This window comes from Xiphophorus maculatus, chromosome 15 (assembly GCF_002775205.1).
Source record: "Xiphophorus maculatus strain JP 163 A chromosome 15, X_maculatus-5.0-male, whole genome shotgun sequence".
NCBI classification, from domain to species: domain Eukaryota; kingdom Metazoa; phylum Chordata; class Actinopteri; order Cyprinodontiformes; family Poeciliidae; genus Xiphophorus; species Xiphophorus maculatus.
In genome coordinates, this window is record NC_036457.1 from 15,450,390 (window position 1) to 15,472,460 (window position 22,071).

Consider the following 22,071-nt stretch of genomic DNA (forward strand, 5'->3'; position numbering starts at 1 on the left):
TTCAGCCAGTACTCGCGCCGTGATTGGCTGCTGGCTATCAGCTGATTCAGGCGCCTACTACACACAGTTTCTGAGAGCCCCCTGCCGGTGAAAATGTGCAAGTGCAGGACATTAAATAGCTGGGGAGCAGCCTGCCAGACTTTTCACACCAACATTTTGACTCTCTGGAGCGCAGGGAAAAAAACACCGGTGCAATTAAAATTAAAGGTTAATGCAAATAATGTGACCTTGTTCCTCTCCTGGTTGTCTATCTAGGAAAGTAAAAGTTGAAATCGTTATCAATGATTTATCTAGTTCCTCTAGAAGTACTACTTCATAAAAAAGTAAGTCATGCAGTTCTGATTTATTAGTTTATTGGGAGGCAGTGGTTCCGCTAAAAACCTCAAATATAAATATGTAAGACGTTAATATGCTTCAACTACTCCCAATTTATGTGTACTTTTTATTTCTAATAACATATATTTTTGTATAGATGTGGTTTGCTTTTTAATGGTAGTTAGTTAATAAACTGAGCAGAAAACAACCAAAGCCATTTCAAAAGCAATGCCCTTTTTAGGAAATAATGGAATTCATTTTGACACCACAAAACACCTTTGATATCTTTCTCCCTACAATTTCTCAAGATCGTTTTTTTGTAGCTTAAATATGAACAGGCCCATATGTTTGCATTTGATTTAGCTTAGCTTCACATGCTCTAGATTTAAATAGTTAAGAATTGTTCAGTTTCCATTAGCATATTTCCTATTATGTGAACCCAACCACAGTAGAGCAGTAATACAGCTTCATTGGGTATGTTTCAGTTTCCAGAAAAACAAAAAAAGGAAGTACACAAGTGCAACTAATCAAATTCATTTGGAAACGGATTAACAGCAAACCTGAGTGCCTCTATACATGTTATGTGAACATTTATTGCTAGCAATCTGGAAATAACCAAGGTCATAATTCTGCACTCAAAGCTTGTTTAAGACATTGTCAAGAGGATGTTCAATGGAATTCATCAATATCTGTACTGGGTTAATGTTCTCTACTGGTATTTGAGTATTAGATTGAAGATTTTCCCAATATGTTGTAGAAATCGATTTTTTCTTCTGTACGGCAGCATTTTAGCCACATTCCACATTCTGTTCAAATTTAGATTTCTATGAGTTGGAGAATACGTTTTGCAGTATTTCAAGGTTAACCGTAGAATACAGCTGCAGCTTAACTTTAACTTAACTTGCAGAACTATATGTTCATCAGTACCTCATCTGCATTAACTCTAGAAGGTTCACAATTTTAGTTGATGCACAATGAACCAAACTTATTCACATGTTCAACTTTTATTTAATGGGATCAACTGCTCCAAATAACAGTATCAGATATTTACAGTTAGAGAACAAACCATGGAATGTCAATAAATAAAACACAAATGCAGTCAAACTTGAGGTACAAAAACCTGACACTTTAACAACTGAAAAATAAGGTCCTAAAATAGGAATGATCTGAACTTAAAGGTATCAGTGGGAACAGAAACAAGTGGTGACATTCCAAGATCATTTACAACATTTAGGTTTGAACTGTACAATAAGCTATTTGTTTTTAGACGCTAATGGGAAACCGGAGGGAGCTTAGTCCACTTCTTCCATTCTGGATGCATCATCGTCGCCTTCAAGAGCAGGCATATCTTCGGGGGGAGCAGAGGTGGCGTCATCTGATGTCGTGTCGTCCTCATCGATACCTGAAAGAGGAACTTCAATGAATTACTGCAATCTAGCCACTGGCTTCTATGTTGTGTAATAATTTAGTGGCACATACCAAGACCAAGCTTGATCATTCGGTAGATCCGGTTGGCGTGTGTCTGGGGGTCCTCCAGTGTGAAACCTGAGGACAGCAGGGCGGTCTCGAACAGAAGGATGACCAGGTCTTTCACGGATTTGTCGTTTTTGTCAGCCTCTGCCTTCTGCCGCAGAGTCTCCATGATGGGATGGTCGGGATTGATCTCAAGGTGCTTCTTGGCGGCCATGTAACCCATGGTTGAGTTGTCCCTCAGCGCCTGAGCTTTCATGATCCTCTCCATGTTGGCTGTCCAGCCGTAGGTGCTGGTGACAATGCAGCAGGGAGAAGAAACCAGGCGGTTGGAGACTGTGACCTGTGCAGGGATGCAACAATAATGTTAGGCGCTTTATTACAGACAAGAGCCGAACAAGACTTTCAGTTTTCTTTTGGCATCTTACTGCTTACCTTTTCCACTTTTTTCTCCAAGATATCCTTCATGATCTTGCAGAGGTTCTCAAATTGAGCCTTCTTCTCCTCTTGCTTCTTCTTCTCCTCCTCATCCTCAGGCAGCTCCAGGCCCTCTTTCGTTACTGAAACCAGGTTCTTTCCCTCAAACTCCTTCAGCTGCTGGACACAATACTCGTCAATAGGCTCAATCATGTAGATGACCTCCAGGCCAGCTTTGCGAAGACGCTCCACAAAGGCAGAGTTGGCTACTTGGTCCTTGGTTTCACCTGCAAGAGAGACACCGCAATGCTTGTAAATTTGCAAGAAGATTCTACATTATTCTAAATCTTATTCATAGGAGGTTTTAAGACGAAAAATACACTCACCTGTGATGTAGTAGATGTGCTTCTGGTTGTCCTTCATGCGTGTGACATAGTCTTTGAGGGAAACCATCTCATCTCCAGAGGCTGAGGTGTAGTAGCGCAGCAGCTCAGACAACTTCTTCCTGTTCTGGGAGTCCTCATGGATACCAAGCTGCAGAAAAACAGCCCAGCTATTAGCATAAGGCAGACAGAGACAGCTTCCACTTAAGACTTCCAGTCAAGATATCTGTCGAGAAAAATGGCAACATTTTCTAAAACCGCACAAACTCGTACCTTAATGTTCTTGGAGAACTGCTCGTAGAACTTCTTGTAGTTGTCCTTATCTTCAGACAGTTCTGTGAACAGTTCCAGGCACTTCTTGACCAGGTTCTTGCGGATCACTTTTAGGATCTTGCTCTGCTGCAGCATCTCTCTAGAGATGTTCAGGGGCAGATCCTCAGAGTCCACTACCCCTCTGATGAAATCTAACAAGGAAGACAACTTCGTTCTTACACCTGCACTATTCCAGTTAGTTAATTTTAGAGCAAGCCTATAGTTTAAAAAATACTTACTCAGATACTCTGGGATGAGCTCATCACAGTTGTCCATGATGAACACCCTGCGCACGTACAGCTTGATGTTATTCTTCTTCTTTTTGTTTTCGAACAGGTCGAAGGGGGCACGGCGAGGCACGAAGAGAAGAGCACGGAACTCTAGCTGGCCCTCAACCGAGAAGTGCTGTTTGGAGTGAAAGGTTGCATGTTATTTTGATGACAATTTAAAAGAAACAGTTTTTTTTAAACACTAAAACTGAGACTTACCTTGACCGCCAGGTGGTCCTCCCAGTCATTGGTGAGGCTCTTGTAGAACTCTCCGTACTCCTCATTGGTGATGTCATCTGGGTTGCGGGTCCAGAGGGGTTTTGTCTTGTTCAGCTCCTCCTGGTCGATGTACTTCTCCTTGATCTTCTTCTTCTTCTTCTTTTTGTCTGAAGATTTGTCATGGTCGTCATCCTCATCTGATCCGACGTCTTCGATCTCAGGTTTGTCCTCATCCTTCTCTTCCTCTTTCTCCTTGTCCTTCTCCTTATCTTTCTCCTCCTCCTCCTCAGCCTCGTCGTCACTCACCTCTTTGTCCCGCTCCTTCTCCACCTGGCACGTGCAAAATTAATTTGAAAGGAGTTAGTTAATACGAGTATAACAATAAAAAAAAAAGGAAAAGATGATGAAGCAGCAGCATAAACCTATATTACATAAAATATTGCAAATGCTTACAAAGAGTGTGATGGGATAGCCAATGAACTGCGAGTGCTTCTTCACAATCTCTTTGACTCGTCTTTCCTCAAGATATTCTGTCTGGTCCTCCTTCAGGTGCAGGATCACCTTAGTTCCACGGCCCAGCGGTTCAGCTGTACAGCAGAACAACAAGTCAGTTCATGTTGCATTTAAGTCACTACATAAGCATCTATCCTTTGTGTTAAAAGTAACTTACAGTTGTCTAATCTAACTGTGAATGAGCCTCCGGCAGAGGATTCCCAGGCATACTGCTCGTCATCATTGTGCTTGGTGATGACTGTGACCTTCTCAGCGACCAGGTACGCAGAGTAGAAACCCACACCGAACTGACCAATCATGGAGATGTCTGCTCCAGCCTGCAGAGCCTCCATGAAAGCTTTGGTGCCGGACTTTGCAATAGTGCCCAGGTTGTTGATCAGGTCGGCCTTGGTCATGCCGATGCCCGTGTCGGTCAGGGTCAAAGTGCGCTCCTCTTTGTTGGGCCTGATTTCAATTTTGAGTTCTTTGCCAGACTCGAGCTTGGAGGGGTCGGTAAGACTTTCATACCGGATTTTGTCCAAGGCCTGTTGAGAGGTCGACAAGTTAGTAATATGTTGGGGTTTTTTTTAAGTGATGTTACAGCCATTTTATTTTTTGACTGGAAATTGAAGACAAACTTACATCTGAGGAGTTGGAGATAAGCTCTCTGAGGAAAATCTCTTTGTTGGAATAGAATGTGTTAATAATCAGGGACATCAGCTGAGCAATTTCAGCCTGGAATGCAAAGGTCTCTGCCTCTTCCTCCATTGGTTGATCATGTAGTTCAGGCATCTAGGTAAAAGTGACGGATGCAAGCTTTAAGAAAAAGTAATAATTTTCCAAAACACAATTTAAAATGCTGCATTTTTTTTTAAAATGTTAACTTTTTCAAAAACAAATGAAAATGCAAAGCAAAGACAAAAAAATCTAAGGTATAGCATTATTTAAATGTAAACAAGGATACGTTATTGCATTTATGTATAAATTTACAGATTTCAAGACTTTTGAATAACACCAATAATACCAGTGTTTTGGTTATCATTTTACATTCATAGACCACTACTTCTTTGTTTTTATGTTCTGTCGTCTGATGTTACTTATTGCGTAGAAAATCTTTCTTTGTGTTATTTGTTCAAAACAAAGTACGTTTTGAAACAAGAAAAAAAAAAGATATAGGCAATGATGTTGCTTTTGGAGCCAGCTGGCCTGACAGATTGTCCAGTTCAACCCTGCAACTCAATCTAAAAACCACCTGCCTATTCTTCTCATTCCAAATTCTATACTTTGTAATCACACGTGAATGTGTAGACGTTTTTTTTAATCACTCAGTTTTCTAATAACAGCTTGATTTCTCTCATAATTAATTTGGTCCATGATGTAAAAATGACTTGACAGGAACACGTGGTTTCCAGTGCTAATTCCAGGAAGAGCAGCTGCGCCCCCTGCAGGATTCGTGGCAGAAATGCAGCGTTCTAGAAGCTACCAAAGATGCAAGGAGTCCAGCAGCCTCCACGATCGAAAAGCCCCTCCTTCTAATCACAATGGATGACATCCCAAAGCTAAACTGCAAGTCTTAATGCTGGAAGCAAGACTGAACATTGGCAGAGTGCAAAATTAAAAATTTTTTTAGAGAAAATAAAAAAAAGTGCATAAAGAAGCCACCGTGTGAGGAGGCTGCAGAGTTTAGACACAATTGTCCTAATTTAGCCTTCACAAGTCTCAATTTTAGAGGTAAAACGTGACGTTTATTTTAGCAATAATCACACACATTGATATAATTTTAGAGGCTTCATTCGGTAAACTGTAAGCTTTGACATAATGTCAATAATTAAGCTCCAGTTAAATTAACATTAGGCAACGGTCACCCTTAACGGCTACGTGATTTATTAAGGAATAGTCCTCACCATGGGGAGATTTAAATGAAGGTTTTCTTCTTGGTCCTCCAACGTGGGTCGAGGGCTCCGGAACGAGACGTGTCCTGGTCGCTCCCGTGCGCTGCTACTTCGCCTGGTAAAGTATCTGTCTGCACCTAATGTCTGTGCGGCTTTTGTAGTCTCTCGGAGCGTTCGAGAAAATCCTAGCCGAGAGCTTCCAGAACCGTCTGGAATGCTCTGAGATGCTTACAGCTGATTGGTCGGCTGAAATGTCAATCAACGCATATATGCCCGCCCGTCTTTCCATTTCTGGCAGCAGGGGGCGGTGTTGAGGTTTGTTCAAGGAAGAAGGCACGTGTGAGCAGAAACGAAAACTTACCATGTTGGGTTCACTGAAGATTCCAGAAGGTTCAGTTAAAAAAAAGAGGATATCGATGGAGAAAATGAAACCTACTTTCTTACATTATAATCTGTGAAGCTTTAAAACCAAAACCAGTTTGCTTAAAACGCAAACTGGTTTTGCTTAAACCAGTTTAAGCAACTGGTTTAAACTGATTATATGTGGATTATATATGGCCATATAATCGCCATATATAAGCGATTATAATAAAAAGCTGCAGGCTTCATTTACATATTCATTTTATTATAAATTTTAAAGCTTTACATATAAAATGTAACAGTTACAAAAAGAGGAATAAGTCAATACCTATTGACTCTACTCTTATGTTCTCAAAAGGTCTAAATAAATATATTGTAATGAGGATTAAAACACATTATGGTCTGCATTACTAAAAACAAACTTGTCAAGTTGACACTTTTCAAAAATAAATTTGAGGTAAAGAAAAAAGTCATTTTAGAAAGCAATAGCACTTACAAAAATAAAAACTAGGTAAGAACAGTATTTTAGTCAACTTCTTCCATTCTTGATGTGTCATCATCTCCTTCTAGGACTGGCATGTCTTCATCAGCTGGCTGAATGAGGTCTTCAACTGCTGAGTCATCATCATCAATTCCTACAATAAAATACAGTAATGAGCGATGTCTTTATAAATATATAATTTAAGAATAAGTCTGATCATGTTTTATTCAAATAGTCAACAAAAAAACCTACCAAGACCAAGTTTGATCATCCTGTAGATGCGATTTGCATGAGTTTGGGGATCTTCCAGGGTAAAACCTGAGGATAGCAGGGCGGTTTCAAATAGGAGGATGACCAGATCTTTCACAGCCTTATCATTCTTGTCGGCCTCTGCCTTCTCCCTCAGTGTCTCAATGATTGGATGCAAAGGGTTAATCTCAAGGTGTTTCTTGGCTGTCATGTAACCCATGGTTGAGTTGTCCCTCAGGGCCTGAGACTTCATTATCCTCTCCATGTTGGCTGTCCAGCCATAGGTGCTGGTGACGATGCAGCAGGGAGAGGCAACCAAGCGGTTGGAAACTACAACCTGTGTATGAGAGGTTTTGTGTTATTGCTATGCTCAATTATAGCCGATTCTTGTTGTTGTTAAGACAATAGTTTTGACATTTCAGAAAGCGGTTACCTTTTCAATTTTTTTGTCAAGGATATCCTTCATAATCTTGCAAAGATTCTCAAATTTATTTTTGAGCTCCTCGTGCTTCTTCTTCTCATCTTCATCTTCTGGAAGTTCCAGGCCTTCTTTGGTCACAGAGACCAGGTTCTTTCCATCATATTCCTTCAGCTGCTGGACACAATACTCATCAATAGGTTCAATCATATAGATGACCTCTAGGCCAGCTTTGCGAAGACGCTCCACAAAGGCAGAGTTGGCCACTTGATCTTTGGTTTCACCTGTAAAAGTTGTTGCAGATTCATTTAATCAACATGCTTTTTAAGAAGTTGATTAGATAAATTAACACTTTGATGAAGAACTAACCAGTAATGTAGTAGATGTGCTTCTGGTTGTCCTTCATACGAGACACATAGTCTTTGATGGAAACCATCTCATCTCCAGAGGCTGAGGTGTAGAAGCGCAGCAAATCGGACAGCTTCTTTCTATTTTGGGAGTCCTCGTGGATACCAAGCTGAAATATGGAATGATCTATTACTGTCTTTTACACTTCACATTGTAATACAACTTGGACATGAATTTAGCTCAGAAGAATGAACCTACCTTAATGTTCTTGGAAAACTGTTCGTAGAACTTCTTGTAGTTGTCCTTATCTTCAGACAGTTCTGTGAACAGTTCCAAGCACTTCTTGACTAGATTCTTGCGGATCACCTTCAGGATCTTGCTCTGTTGCAGCATCTCTCTAGAGATGTTCAGGGGCAGATCCTCAGAGTCCACAACACCCTTGATGAAATCTAAAGGTAGGAGGTAAACAGTGCTCTATTAGTAATCCACATACAGACAAAATGTAGATATCTAAGGACAGAGATAAGAATAATTGATGTGTGGGCAGAAAATAGTAACTTACTGAGATACTCTGGTATCAGCTCCTCACAGTTGTCCATGATGAAGACCCTCCGGACATAAAGCTTGATGTTGTTTCTCTTTCTCTTGTTTTCAAAAAGGTCAAAGGCAGCTCTCCTTGGTACAAAGAGCAAAGCACGGAACTCCAACTGACCTTCCACTGAGAAATGCTGAAGTTTTAAAATGCAATATACATTTTCATTAGCTCTGTACACTAATAATTAGGAATAATGAATAATAATTTTGGACTCTCATTGTTAGCTTACCTTGACAGCCAGGTGGTCCTCCCAGTCGTTGGTGAGACTCTTGTAAAACTCTCCGTACTCTTCATTGGTGATGTCATCTGGGTTGCGGGTCCAGATAGGCTTGGTCTTGTTCAGCTCTTGAGCATCAATGTACTTTTCCTTGACCTTCTTCTTCCTCTTGTTCTGGCCATCCTTGGAGTCTTCATCTTCATCGGAGCCTACATCCTCAATCTTTGGTTTGTCCTTGTTCTCTGCAGCATCTTTCTCAACTTCCTCTTCCTTCTCTCCCTCGTCAAGGTCCACTTCCTTCTCTCTTGTCTTCTCCACCTTCAACAGATCAGAAGTTTGATTACTATTTTCTTTGCATTTATTTTCACATTTTCAGTGCTCATTAATGGCTAACAATGGATTCTAATGTAAAATAACTTACAAAAAGTGTAATAGGATAGCCAATGAACTGTGAGTGTTTCTTGACTACTTCTTTGATGCGTTTTTCCTCACAGTATTCTGTCTGATCTTCTTTGAGGTGAAGAATAACTTTTGTTCCTCTTCCCAGGGGCTCTCCTGAAAACAAAATCAAGTTGACTTTAAGCCACAGGAAAGGAGTGAAGCTATATTTGCTTATGCTAATTAAAGCTAAAGTAACGTCAGTAGAATACTAAATCATACCATTGTCAGGCCGGACTGTAAATGAACCACCAGCTGCAGACTCCCACACGTACTGCTCGTCATCATTGTGCTTGGTGATGACTGTGACCTTCTCAGCGACAAGGTACGCAGAGTAGAAACCCACACCGAACTGACCAATCATGGAGATGTCAGCTCCTGCCTGCAGAGCCTCCATGAAAGCTTTGGTGCCGGACTTGGCGATGGTGCCCAGGTTGTTAATTAGGTCGGCTTTGGTCATGCCGATGCCCGTGTCAATCAGGGTCAAGGTGCGAGCATGCAGATCAGGCCGGATTTCAATCTTCAGCTCTTTGCAAGACTCAAGTCTGCTGGGGTCTGTCAAGCTTTCATATCTAATTTTATCCAGGGCCTGTCCAGAGGAGAAAATGCTGTTAAATCATTGTTGAGTTCACAAATATAATGGATTATGTATGTTTTTCGTTTTCTTACATCTGAGGAGTTGGAGATGAGCTCACGAAGGAAGATTTCTTTGTTTGAGTAGAAGGTGTTAATAATGAGGGACATGAGCTGAGCGATCTCAGCCTGGAAGGCAAAGGTCTCCACTTCCTCCTCCATAACATGTCCAGCTTTCTCAGGCATCTAAAGTAGGGTAGATATATTACTTTTTAAAAAAAATTATTTTATATTGTACATTTCAATAGTATAGTTTTTTTTTTTAAATGTTTCCGGTTATACTACCCTGTGCTATCTAGATGTGTTTTACTACTGCTACAAAATTCTTTGACATGGCCACATGGCTTACATGTGGTGGCTAATGGTTGATGAGCATATGCTCAAGCTGTCAGTCAAGGATTTGGCAAGAGGGTGGAGTTCTAGTGCTTTCCCATCCCCCAATGGGTTTACTTTATAATCTAACTTAATTTTTTCATAGAAACTAAATACTGACTTCAAATCATGCTGCCGTACAATAATGTGAACACAACTGCATTTACTGTTTGGGTCAGGCAGGCAGCTTCTTGTGAATAATTGTTCCACTGACTAGCAGCTGCTCTCTGGGTCAGGGTCACCCTGCATGCCATGTGCTTCATTCACATTACAGTTGTATAAAGGTTCTTGTGGCAAAAGGGCTCTGCTTCTGCCATTTAAAAGGGAACTGATACTAAAACGCCAACACTATCAATTCGGTTTAAGTTCTTCGCACTTTCCTTTGTACAACTAAAACCACTCTCATTTAATAAAATTTGTCAAGTCTTACCTTGATTAAAATCGTTGGTTCTTTTCTTCAAGTGAATTGTCAAACAGACTGCTTTTCTTGTCTTTTCTTCTGAAAGAATTTCAAGTCTGTGCTTCGCTGCTGCTCCTGTGAGGAGTCAAGTCTGTCTTGATGTGTGTTCGCGTGAGTGTCCTTTGACTCTATGCAGACCACCAGGCCATGCTCACGTCTTTTTATACTTTAGGGGTGGTTTCTCGAAGCGACCCTTTGGAAGCTTCTAGAAAACATGTTCACAACTGTTGGTGAGAGGGGTTGAGGAAAGGCCGGGAAGAAAGGGGGAGTCAGGAAGAGAGAGCCCTAATGTTACTGTGCCCTTATAGGGCTGCAGAGTCACAAGGAGTGCCTGTCACTCACAGTGAGTGCTTCCCCGATAGCTTGTCGGGCTGGTAGGCCCCACAACCTGGTGAACACGTCATAGGTGTGCATTGCTCTCTTACTGCCACTTGCTCTAGAATATGTCCATGAATTTGCCTACATAGGAACTTCAAAGTGAAGCAAGTCTACTTCAGTTTTTGGTGTGTAAAATTTGGTGTAATTTACACACCTGTTTTTAGGAGCTAGACATATAGAACTCAGACAGGTTGATGCAGTTACATTCAATTTTATAGATAGACAGACAGATAAACAGACTGACTTTGACAGATAAGCCACAGAAAATTGTTGATTATGTATAGAGAATTTACTCACTTACAATTTTAAGTGAAACAGAAATAGTTTGAAAAGACTCAAAAGCAACCTGATACAATTTTAAGTTTGCACATGATTTTATGTATACTGAACACATTATATTTATATTGGGTCATGAGTGGCATAGGGTAGCTGTGTATGCCACTTAGAAAATCATGGAATACCCTGGAATTAATATTGTGCAACACAGAATAGTAGTCCACTTCAATCGGTAACGTCTTGACGTGGCCAGTAGATGGCAGTATATTACACGTGCAACCGCTCTGTTATGTAATAGAAATGCTTCCAGCTGACTGGAGACGCGACTAGAAGCTGACTTTGTACCTGAATACGACGTGATGTCGCAATCACTGCAAAATGTTCCAGAATGCAACTTTATAGATTTTATAATATTGGGAGATGATAAAATCTGATTTTGTGACAAGAAAAACAGATAAATGTATATGTTTATGAAATATTGAAGATAGTGTATTTTTAAATGCACGAGTCATTGTAATCCGTATGTGCAGTCGCCCGTCAGTTCTGGCTAACTCTGGTATATTCACAGAAATGTTGTTACCATACTATATACTGTTCCTGTAATAAATAAATAGAATCAACTGTCCTATTTTGTCAAACTTCAATGTACTTTATTGGAATTTTGAACATAGACCTACACAAAGTAATCCAACAATGTAAAATGAGATGAAAAGATTACACTGTTTTTAGTTTAAAAAAGCAACCATGCAATAAAGAAAACTTTTATGCAACATCTAACAGATTGTCTTCCACCCTCGGCCTTTGTTCTGCTGTGCCTCTGCTGAAGGAAAGCATTGACATAGCATCATGCTGCTTGTTTTTAATGAGCAGATCTATTCAAGAAGTTATGAAGTTTTTGTTTTCCTATATAGCTTTTTTTTTTTTTTTTACATGAAGACCACAACATTTAATGTCGGTCTCGTTTGACTACATGCATGTGATTTCACGTTTCTCTCATGGCATAAAGTTTAAATCAAATTTCATAGGCCTTTCATTTTGCCATAAACAATATTTTTCTTTTTAATCTATAGGTCTATGGAACTCTCAGAGAGTTATATGGCTCTACTGCCTGTCATTTAGCCAGATAGTCCCGGTAGGTTTGCAATTGGGCAATACTCCTTCAGAACACTGTTGCAAGATTCAATTGGCTTGGACTATTGCTCTATATCAAACTCTGCTTTGCATCTTTTCTTTCCTGAAATATCTGCTGGGTTCCAAGATGCTATTTGTTTGCTAATGCTGTCTACAATCTCCAGAAGCCTTCCCAGAGTAGTTGTATTTATTTAACACAAAATTAATATTCATGAAATTTGTTACAAGATAGGTGGTTTCTGAAGTTTATTCTACTACATTTTATTTAGGGATTAAATAAAAATATGAGCTGAATATAAATGATCATCACACTAGTCAGATTTTTATTTTATTGGGTTTTTTTCCTTTTGTTTAAAAAAAATCGAAACCGTCCTTTTCTTCCATTTCACAGTTAAGTGTTGGTTTGTCACATAAAATTGCTAAGTTCAAGAAGTAGGACATTTTAGATTGAATTTGTTTAAGTTTGACTTCTTATTACATAAAGAATTGGAAGGAATTATACACGAGGTAGTAGGAAATAGTGACATACTCCAGGTGTAAAAGGATTAATTCATATATACAGTAGTAACATAGAAGAGTAATTAATCGTTCTCTACCACAGATGGTGAGAGGGGTTTAATTTTATGAATAGCTTGCCCGTTATCCTATTTGAAAATGGTTCATCTCTCCAAGCTGGCTAACATTTGTTCCCTTTCCAGTCCCGTCTCCCCGCACGCATGGCCGACGGCCTCTACGTGTGTGTGTAACATCCGGGGCTGGGACAAGGATGAACGCCAATTTCCAAGATGGCGGCGGAGGGAGGAGGGAAGGAGACGAACGAAATTAAAACTCAGTTCACCACACGGGAAGGCGTCTACAAGCTCCTCACTCACTCTGAATACAGCCGCCCGAACCGGGTGCCTTTCAACTCGCAGGGCTCCAACCCCGTCAAGGTCTCTTTCGTCAACGTGAACGACCAGTCCGGCAACGGCGACAGGATCTGTTTCAATGTGGGCCGGGAACTGTACTTTTACATCTACAAAGGCGTGAGAAAGGTAAACAGTACCGACGGACCCACCGCTGTCCCCGTGGAGCCCGGCGGCCGGGCGCCTATAACAGGTGTAAGCTCTGTGGGCTGCTGTCAGTGAGGTGCGCAGGTTGTCCAAACAACAAGGCCATGTAGCTGACCCAGCTAAGTTAGAGACTAATTAGCATTCTAAGCTCACATCGTCACAGTTGTTCATGCCTCGATAAGAATCCACTGGATGTTTAATGTTGTCCGTGACAAGCTGCGACACGAGTTTCCAATTCAACTGGAGGAGCCTGGAAAAGGCTCGTCGCGTCATATGATGCATGCTTAACGTGGATATTTACATGGTGACAAGCAGAATAAGAAAGAAAGAAAAAAAAAATTGGTCAAGTGGTGTTCATAAGGAGGGACAAACTTTGTGATCCTGGGAGAGAATCGGCTAAGAGATCCCGATTTAAGCCGTCGGACTGGAAGTGAAGAACGAGTATTTGTTACTCTCGCTGTAATGATGTTCACATTTAACTCTCAGACTTTGAATGTAATGCATAGTGATCCACCGGTTTGCATACAGTCGTTCTTGGCCTTGTTAAACAGGAGTGGTATCCGTGACTATCAAACTGATGAAGTGTTTTGTTTGTGATGCAGCAGCAGGCAATGAGAGCATTGGTGGTCTGTCTGCTTTTACAACGCGCTAATAATATGTGCACATGAAAAGTAAAAGTGATCGTCTGCTTGTTACCTTTTCTGTTGCATGGATTTAGAAGGGAGTTGACATGAACTCTATAGGCTGACATACAACGTGCCAGATTTAGAGGCTAGTCCACCCGCATGTTTAAACCTTAAAATATGGTATGAAATTGATTAGCTCTAAGACGATTAATCCGATTAATCATGATGAATGGATTAGTGAGATCAACACTATCTAGTTTAGTAATCGATTATTCGCTAACTGGAGTGTACATGCTCAAAAAATAGGACAATTGCTGAAAGAACAACACAGTCAGAGCGGTAATTGTGCCAAAACTGTACAAAAATTATATGCATTTTTCATTTAAGAGATATAGAAAAAAAAACAATAAAACTTTGTCTGCAAATATGTTTTACCTGGTACTTCTCAAGTGGCATAGTTTTAGCTCCAGAATGTTCAAAACAAATAAAAACCCTCTTCATATTAAACACCCTCGTTGCAGCCCTATAATAGATAAAAATGATGTTAATTTGTTCAGATATTCATAATTGTTTATCCATAAAAATATATTTTTTATGCTTGGAAATCTAATAGTTTGCAAATTGTATATTGAACTCAGACCCATTTCAGGTGTTTATGTTTAGCTATAGTGAACACAGACCTGTACACACAGACGCACTCGGCAAGCCGCTATTAAAAGGCTCTCCCTGTTAGATCTTAGGGTCAATGTCATCATCTTCACATGAATTTATTACAACTTCATTTGGCATGCATACGGAAGGTCTGGTGTTAGGTTTGAACAGTTTCAATATGGCTGCTCAAGAGAGGGCTGAGATGATTCGTCAGTTGACTAACCTATGAGACGACTTCTTGAAAGCTAAATAGTTCTGCAGAGCTTTTTACAATGAATTTCTTCCCTTTGTGTGCCTGAACAAATGGCAGTAGTTTCTTTCTTGAACTAATGTCAGCAAAAACATGAAGGTGGATCCAAAGTGAGGCTGTTGCTAACTTAAAAAAAAACAAAGGAAAGTCACGGCATCTGTATGTTGCACAATGTGTGGATCGAGACCTTTTAAAATAACAAGTGGGGACACATCCACTTTTGTGTGGAAGCAGTGCAAGCAAATTTCTACACAGAGCAAGTAATGTGTGAGTATATTTGTTCTCGTCTTAGGCTGCTGATCTCAGTAAACCCGTAGACAAGAGGATATACAAAGGCACGCAGCCGACATGCCACGACTTCAACCCCCTTACAGCGACAGCAGAGAGCGTCTCCCTGTTGGTGGGCTTCTCAGCCGGTCAGGTGCAGCTCATCGACCCGATCAAGAAGGAAACCAGCAAACTCTTCAATGAGGAGGTAGGCTTACATCAGCGTTGTTTGTAAATTAACACCACAGTTTTCACCTGTTTACGTACCTAAGTCAACCAGAAAGAAGCTAACCTTTCTATTTCTTCCTCTACTTGTAGAGACTCATCGACAAGTCGAGAGTAACGTGCGTACGATGGGTTCCTGGTTCAGAGAGCCTGTTCCTGGTGGCTCACTCCAGCGGCAGCATGTACCTGTACAACGTGGAAAACACCTGTGGCACCACCGCCCCTCACTACCAGCTCCTCAAGCAGGGGGACAACTATGCCGTACACACTTGCAAGAGCAAGTCGGCCCGTAACCCCCTGCTGCGCTGGACAATCGGCGAAGGGGCGCTGAATGAGTTTGCCTTTTCTCCGGACGGCAAGTTTCTGGCTTGTGCGAGCCAGGACGGCTTCCTACGAGTGTTTGGCTTCGACGCCGCAGAGCTCCACGGAACAATGAAGAGCTACTTCGGTGGCTTGCTGTGTGTGTGCTGGAGCCCCGACGGGCGGTATATCGTGGCGGGAGGGGAGGACGACCTGGTGACCGTGTGGTCGTTCTCGGACTGCAGAGTGATCGCGCGGGGCCAGGGTCACAAGTCGTGGGTGAGTGTGGTGGCGTTTGACCACTGCACCACTAGCGTCGAGGATGGTGAGCTGCCTGCCGAGTTCAGCGGGAGTGATGAGGACTTTCACGAGCAGATTCACATGGGGGCAGGCAGAGAGAGGGCCAACAGCTCCCACTCTAGGCTTTCTAAGAGAAACTCTACGGAAAGTAGGCCGGTCAGCGTGACATACAGATTTGGCTCAGTGGGGCAGGATACTCAGTTGTGTCTGTGGGACCTTACAGAGGACATCCTTTTCCCTCACCTCCCCTTATCTCGCACAAGAACTCACACTAACGTGATGAGTGCCACAAGCCCTACAGCCACTGGACAGACAGTTACCACTGTATCCATCACCTCCGCCACCAATTCCAGCGGCACCAATACTAAAGACAACATGAGCAATAGTAGCGCCACTGGCAACCCAGCTAACTCCCTCCCTGACACGCTGCCCCGCTCCAACAGCCTCCCCCAGGCCACCAACCCAGCCGGAGGCAGCACCCCCAACAGCCACACAGGGAGCAGCTGCAGCAGCAACAGCAGTAAGGGCAACAGCATCATCGACAGCTCCTTCATCGCCAACAAGTTCGCAACGCTGTCTCTGCACGACTCGCGGAAGGAGCGCCACGAGAAGGACCACAAGCGAAACCACAGCATGGGTCACATCAGCAGCAAGAGTAGCGACAAGCTCAACCAGCTCAGCTCCTCGCGGTCGGTGAAAGCCGAGGCAGCCAAGACTCTAGGCACGACGCTGTGCCCGCGCATGGAGGAGGTTCCCCTGTTGGAGCCGCTGGTGTGCAAGAAGATCGCCCACGAGAGACTCACTGTCTTAATCTTTCTGGAGGACTGTCTGGTTACAGCTTGTCAGGAGGGTTTCATTTGCACATGGGCAAGGCCTGGTAAAGTGGTAAGTTCAAAAGCCTTACTGGCTAATTTCATTTATCAACAGTAGACTGATGGTTTAAATAGTTTGCTGCCCATCCAATTAGATAGATTTTTAACTGAACCGTAAGAATATTTATGGATTGACTAGATTTCTGATCTTCTTGTCAAGTTTTATGCTGACTCTTGTTCTTCTTTAACTATAATTCACAGAAATTAATAAGTCTTTTAGCCCTCCTCCAAGTCATTAATTACTCATTTTTGGAAGTGATGTAATGAAACTGCCATCAGTTTACCCTTTAGAGCTTGATTAGGGACTCAGGTTGACTTTAATCCCTCTTGCTGCCTTGATCTTTTCACAAAACAAATGAAGACAATAGTGTTAGATTAATATCTGGCCATAAAGCAAATGATTGACTTACGTCTTTGGTATTTCATTAAGGTCTGCAAAGGCCTAGTCATTTAAGTTGGGTTTTCAGAACTAAGAAAACATTTAAAACATTTTATTTATCTAAACTGCCTGTTGTTTTTTTGTTGAGTAACCCCGTCTATGTTTTTGCAGGGCTTGTTATCTCAAAACAACCCAGCCAACTCTCCCAGTGGAACAGTAGTATAGACGCGTTGCTGCTGCTGCTGGCTGATCCGTGCAACAGAGATGGGGATGACCAAGCCCAGTGTGTGGCCCTTCACACACCGTCACACGGCTATTGACCTTCTGTTTCTGTGTCATATTCATCACTACTGCTACCCCAGAGTTGTCCCCCCATGTTAAGGAACCTGATGTTGGTTGGGGCTCAAGGGGTTTTTATTGGTAGTTAAAAAGTGTGTGAATGGACCATTGTTACGTCTTTGGTTATATCAAATTGTCTAGTCTGAAACTAACAAACTCTAATACCCAATCTCTTGTGCCTATAGATGTTCAAAGACTAGACACAGTGACGTGATGATGCCTCAACCCAACCTTTACGTATGGGTTCAGTTCGGTGACTTGTTTGTTTTGATGTACCCCAAAATAAAAGGGAATAAGATCACTATGAGGAGGCTGCAGCATATCCCTGAAACTATTTCTCGTTCTTCCCTTAGAAATATTAATATCTGAGGTATCACACTGAGTGAGTTTTGCACACATATTTCCCTTCCTTTCGTACTCGTTCAATAACTCCCCCCCTCCCCCCGTTTTGAATTTGTGACGGCAGAACGCAAGCGTAACTTTTCACATCTCTTTTTGAAGCACTTGGAGGAAGAAGAAAAAAAAAAGAATCTGCTTATCGTTGTTCTCCGTCTCAAAGTTAGATGCTGCAATCAGTTTTTTATATGGAAAACAAATTCTTTGCACTTAATAGTTTATTAGAGGAGAATGGCTTTACATTTTTGGAGTGTGTCAGGATTCTGACCAGGTTAAGGTAAAACTAAAAAAAAAAAAAGAGCAAACTTTGTATCTATTGAACATTTATTTTATTATTGTTTCAGATTAAACTGTTTTCTGTATTATATGTAAATATTGTACTTCAATGATTTATGGGTGAAATTAACATTAATACTCTAGTTGAAAGATTTCTCATTTCATAAAAATAGCGATATTTCTTATACAGAAAGTCTAACTTAAAGGAGTCTTGAATATGCAGGCGAGTTTTTTTTTTTTTTTTTCCTGTTGTACATAAAGAGAATTCAGGTGTATTTTTTATTAAGGAAGCGTTTGGTATTAGGAAATGTTTTTGAAATCCTCTCGTCTAACAGGTCGTGCTGTATGCTTGCTAGCCTGTTGCCGCAGGTTTTCGTTTTACAACACAGACAGGTAGGAACAGATGCGGCCATCACTGAGCTCAGGTAAACCATAGGAAGACTATTGCTGATACAATCCCCCCTCACCCACAGGCCTTTGTCCCACCCTGGCAGCATGCTTGTGAATTAAATTCGACAAGACTGACAAACGAGCTCTGCACACCGGGCTGAGACTCCTGTTACACCGAGTTACTTTGTTTTCGCTATTTCGTGAATAAACTTCTGACACTGTGATGAATTTCTGCTGACAAAATGTCCGCATTTCAAGGTGGTGAAGCTGAGGGCGAGGGGGGATTTATCACGCACCCCACATAGGACTGAGGATTTTGACAGTGGGAGCCTTTTCCTTTATTTGACGCATATTAAAACAACTTTGACAGAATGCAACGCGTGTGTGCGTCTTATTTGTCTGAAACGATGGCATTCCTGCAGGTTCAGGAGGAAACCCCAGACATCCCTGCTTCCAGGTCATTCTCAAGGTGTTTCCAGCCTTGGGATGTGTATGGACCACCTGTTGAATGTTGAATTGAAAACATTTAAATCTGTTGAAGAAGGGATGAATCATTCTTATGAAATGTCACACGCATTATTAAAAATCAGAATAGTTGGATCTACGATTCTACAGAAATGTGGTCATGGAATGTGGAATGATAAGTGATGGGCGATCCCTTGGTTTGCTGAAACGTCAAAAGAGAATCTGAAAAGAACTAAACAGCATTGCTTTAAAGTGGGGGTACCATTACAAGCAGAAAGTGCCAATTTAGAGCACTTTCTAAATGGAAAAACTGTTACATTTCCATTTAGGAAAGGAAACTGTTACATTTATTTATAAAGCTGCTGTATATATGGAACATGAATTTGACTTGGTAATTTGAGGCCTTGAAATTGTGCCTTTGTCTCTTTAAGAACTTGTATCATTTCCGACACTCTTCATCGCAACAACGCCACTCCTCATTATACCATTTACATTTCTGTTCTGCTCGTTGACTAGTTTGTATGATTAGCTCAGCTGAAGTAGGTAAAAGAGAGGAATTTCCAATGCATGCTGAGAGCGAGTCTTCTTCCTAAAGATGAAGATGTATCACAGATTTCAAAAGAAAATAAAAACGGTTGACCGCGCATAATTTATTAAATAGCGCCCCCTTCACTTACGGAGTGCAAAGTCTCACTACCAAATAAGGTATGAGGCTGAAAAAAAAAATAGTGAATTAATTAAAGCACAGAATAATAATGACGCCTATGATTTCTACGTGTAAAAGTCTGACTGTCATTACACATCCATTGATCTATTGTTTATATCCACTTATTAAAACTAAGGTGGAAATAAAAAGTTAATTTATACTGAACTTTCTGCATGCTGTATAAGATGTTTAATATCTAATAGGCTATAATGTAATTGATGATATAAATAGTACTTAAAATAATTTTGTATAGTTATACATGATGAAAAAATGGAAAAATGTGTCTTTTTGATGTTATGACAGTTCATTGTAAATACATTGACAAGTAGGAAAGGGGCAGGACATTATAAGATGTATCTTCTACCTGCTCCTTTTCGAACAGAAAATTTTGCATGTCACATGGGCATAATAATTTGTTTCATATTTTATTTCTTAAGTTTGTTTCATTCCATTTTATTTTATTTTCTTTTTGATTGTTTTAAAGTCTGTTCGAAATAAATAAATAAATAAATAAATAAATTATTCTAATCAAACAGTTTTTGTTCGCAGCGATGATGTATTTAATTGCCCTCAAAACCATCAGTTATTTATCCATGATGTGTCTTATATTTAACAACTTATTTCTCCTTGAACTCTTCCTTCATGGGTAGCAACCGATGCAATAAAATGTCAAAAATATGACTGCAGATATACAGATGTCAAATGACCAAGCAGCAAATGAGCTGGTATCTGGCGCCATCTTGTATAAATTACCAGCAACTGCAACATAACGATACAACGGGAATTTCTTTTATCCCATGAACTGTTAGCGAGTCACTTCTTTAAGGACTATATTCCAACAGCGAACTGGTCAAATGTTCACTGTTTATTACTTTGCAATATATATACACGTTACTTACAACTTTCATGAATATACTGACTTAGTCACCATGGTTACCTTTTTGTGAACTCTTAACAAATTAGAATATCATTGCCATGTTGATTTATATTACTAAATCAATTCCAAATGTGAAATCACACATTACAGTCAGAGAGTTTCAGTTTTAGTGATTATGTCGGTTTTAGATGATTGGATGGTTATTATTATGATAAGTAACGAAAACCCAAACCTTTTCAGGTAACATACATATATATATATTATATATATATATATTATATATATATTAATAAATAATATATAGTATGTATACGTATAATACATATATGTACTCTATATATATATATATATATATATATATATATATATATATATATATATATATATATATATATATACTGCTCAAAAAAATAAGGGGAACACTTTAAGTGTTAAACACCTGTTTAAGTGTTCCCTTTATTTTTTTGAGCATATATATATATATATACTGTATATATTTATTTATTGATATGTATAGATAGATAGATAGATAGATAGATAGATAGATAGATAGATAGATAGATAGATAGATAGATAGATAGATAGATAGATAGATAGATAGATAGATTTAGATATAGATTTCTGTCTATATCTATATCTAAATTTATCTATCTATATCTGTATAGATAGATATCTATATCTAAATTTATCTATGTATATCTGTATAGACAGATAAATTTAGATATAGATATATATATTTTGCCCAGAAAGATAAATAGTTTTCAAAATTTTTCCCAATTTGTATAAGTTTAGACTTTTAAAAGTCTTTTTTTGTTCCACGTTGTTTATGTTTTCTTTTTCTAAATCTCCCTTTAATTAATAAATGTGGTTGTCCTATTTTCTGTTTAGAATTAGGAATAAAAATCTTACAATGTTGTGAACATGAGTACTGATGTTGTTGAATGTGGGGGAAGCCGGAGCACCTGGAGTGAACCCACACCTACACGGGGAGACATTTCCCACCGTGCAGTCCTGGCTTTTTAATATTAAAATGTCCAATTAACAACAGCAGTAGCTCTTTTTATAATTACTGCCAATCACCCAACCTAGACGTGGCCCCAGCTCTCTTTCAAATCCAATATAGAACTGGTGCAGAAGTGATGGAATTAAAACCTTTTTGAAATGGCTCCACAGTGAGAGCTTTTTCATGTGGCTCTCTTCTTGATCAGAGATTTTGTTCTGCTCCGCTGATTCTTCAGCTGATTGAATTTCTGATTCCTGAGGTGTTTTTTGGATTACATCTTCATTTAATGTAATCTTTGTCTGTGGAGGGGATGTTTTCTGTTTTTCCATTAGACAACTCTCCCCTTCTATGGAAACTACAGGAACCTTACCTGTTATGTCTGCTGAAACTTTGAAGGTTTTCTGTCTATTTGCTTAAAAACTGCCTGGGGGATCTCTGGTAACTCAGTTTTTGGTGCCTTGGTGTTTTGGATCACATTTTGATCTGACTCTATTTGGTTTACAATGGTTTCCAGTTCAGTTTTCATTGCCCTCTTTCTCTTTTTCTTACATTTAGATTTAGTCAATGGCCTT

At 40.1% G+C, this 22,071-nt stretch overlaps 3 protein-coding genes across 3 annotated transcripts; 1 reads left to right on the top strand and 2 right to left on the bottom strand.

Annotated features, from left to right (window-relative positions):
- Nucleotides 1–1,303: 1,303 nt before the first annotated feature.
- On the bottom strand, nt 1,304–5,996 carry LOC102218115 (heat shock protein HSP 90-alpha). The gene is made up of 11 exons (XM_005805604.2): nt 5,782–5,996; nt 4,520–4,669; nt 4,056–4,422; nt 3,839–3,972; nt 3,386–3,715; nt 3,137–3,302; nt 2,859–3,049; nt 2,589–2,736; nt 2,221–2,489; nt 1,795–2,128; nt 1,304–1,717 (listed from the first exon to the last, which is right to left on the bottom strand). The coding sequence occupies exons 1-11, from the start codon at nt 5,782–5,784 to the stop codon at nt 1,608–1,610; spliced, it is 2,202 nt and encodes a 733-aa protein (XP_005805661.1). The 5' UTR covers nt 5,785–5,996; the 3' UTR covers nt 1,304–1,607.
- A 381-nt stretch (nt 5,997–6,377) lies between these two features.
- LOC102218377 (heat shock protein HSP 90-alpha 1) lies at nt 6,378–10,586 on the bottom strand. Its single transcript, XM_005805605.2, has 11 exons — nt 10,311–10,586; nt 9,545–9,694; nt 9,098–9,464; nt 8,859–8,992; nt 8,450–8,755; nt 8,188–8,353; nt 7,884–8,074; nt 7,647–7,794; nt 7,293–7,561; nt 6,863–7,196; nt 6,378–6,764 (listed from the first exon to the last, which is right to left on the bottom strand). The coding sequence occupies exons 2-11, from the start codon at nt 9,692–9,694 to the stop codon at nt 6,655–6,657; spliced, it is 2,175 nt and encodes a 724-aa protein (XP_005805662.1). The 5' UTR covers nt 10,311–10,586; the 3' UTR covers nt 6,378–6,654.
- A 2,278-nt stretch (nt 10,587–12,864) lies between these two features.
- LOC102218799 (WD repeat-containing protein 20-like) lies at nt 12,865–18,820 on the top strand. The gene is made up of 4 exons (XM_005805607.3): nt 12,865–13,159; nt 14,997–15,179; nt 15,290–16,681; nt 17,219–18,820. The coding sequence occupies exons 1-4, from the start codon at nt 12,911–12,913 to the stop codon at nt 17,270–17,272; spliced, it is 1,878 nt and encodes a 625-aa protein (XP_005805664.1). The 5' UTR covers nt 12,865–12,910; the 3' UTR covers nt 17,273–18,820.
- The last annotated feature ends 3,251 nt before the right edge of the window (nt 18,821–22,071 follow it).

Bases quoted from the DNA above. Each gene is read 5' to 3' on its own strand.
- LOC102218377 (XM_005805605.2), bottom strand. From the start codon at position 9,694: ATGCCTGAGAAAGCTGGACATGTTATGGAGGAGGAAGTGGAGACCTTT. The intron at 9,465-9,544 runs GTAAGAAAACGA...TCCTCTGGACAG, and splicing joins TCATCTCCAACTCCTCAGAT to GCCCTGGATAAAATTAGATA. The intron at 7,562-7,646 runs GTTAGTTCTTCA...CAACTTTTACAG, and splicing joins GCACATCTACTACATTACTG to GTGAAACCAAAGATCAAGTG.
- LOC102218115 (XM_005805604.2), bottom strand. The intron at 3,716-3,838 runs GTAAGCATTTGC...TGCACGTGCCAG, and splicing joins GCTATCCCATCACACTCTTT to GTGGAGAAGGAGCGGGACAA. The intron at 3,303-3,385 runs GTAAGTCTCAGT...CACTCCAAACAG, and splicing joins AGGACCACCTGGCGGTCAAG to CACTTCTCGGTTGAGGGCCA.
- LOC102218799 (XM_005805607.3), top strand. From the start codon at position 12,911: ATGGCGGCGGAGGGAGGAGGGAAGGAGACGAACGAAATTAAAACTCAG. The intron at 13,160-14,996 runs GTAAACAGTACC...TTCTCGTCTTAG, and splicing joins TCTACAAAGGCGTGAGAAAG to GCTGCTGATCTCAGTAAACC. The intron at 16,682-17,218 runs GTAAGTTCAAAA...ATGTTTTTGCAG, and splicing joins GGGCAAGGCCTGGTAAAGTG to GGCTTGTTATCTCAAAACAA.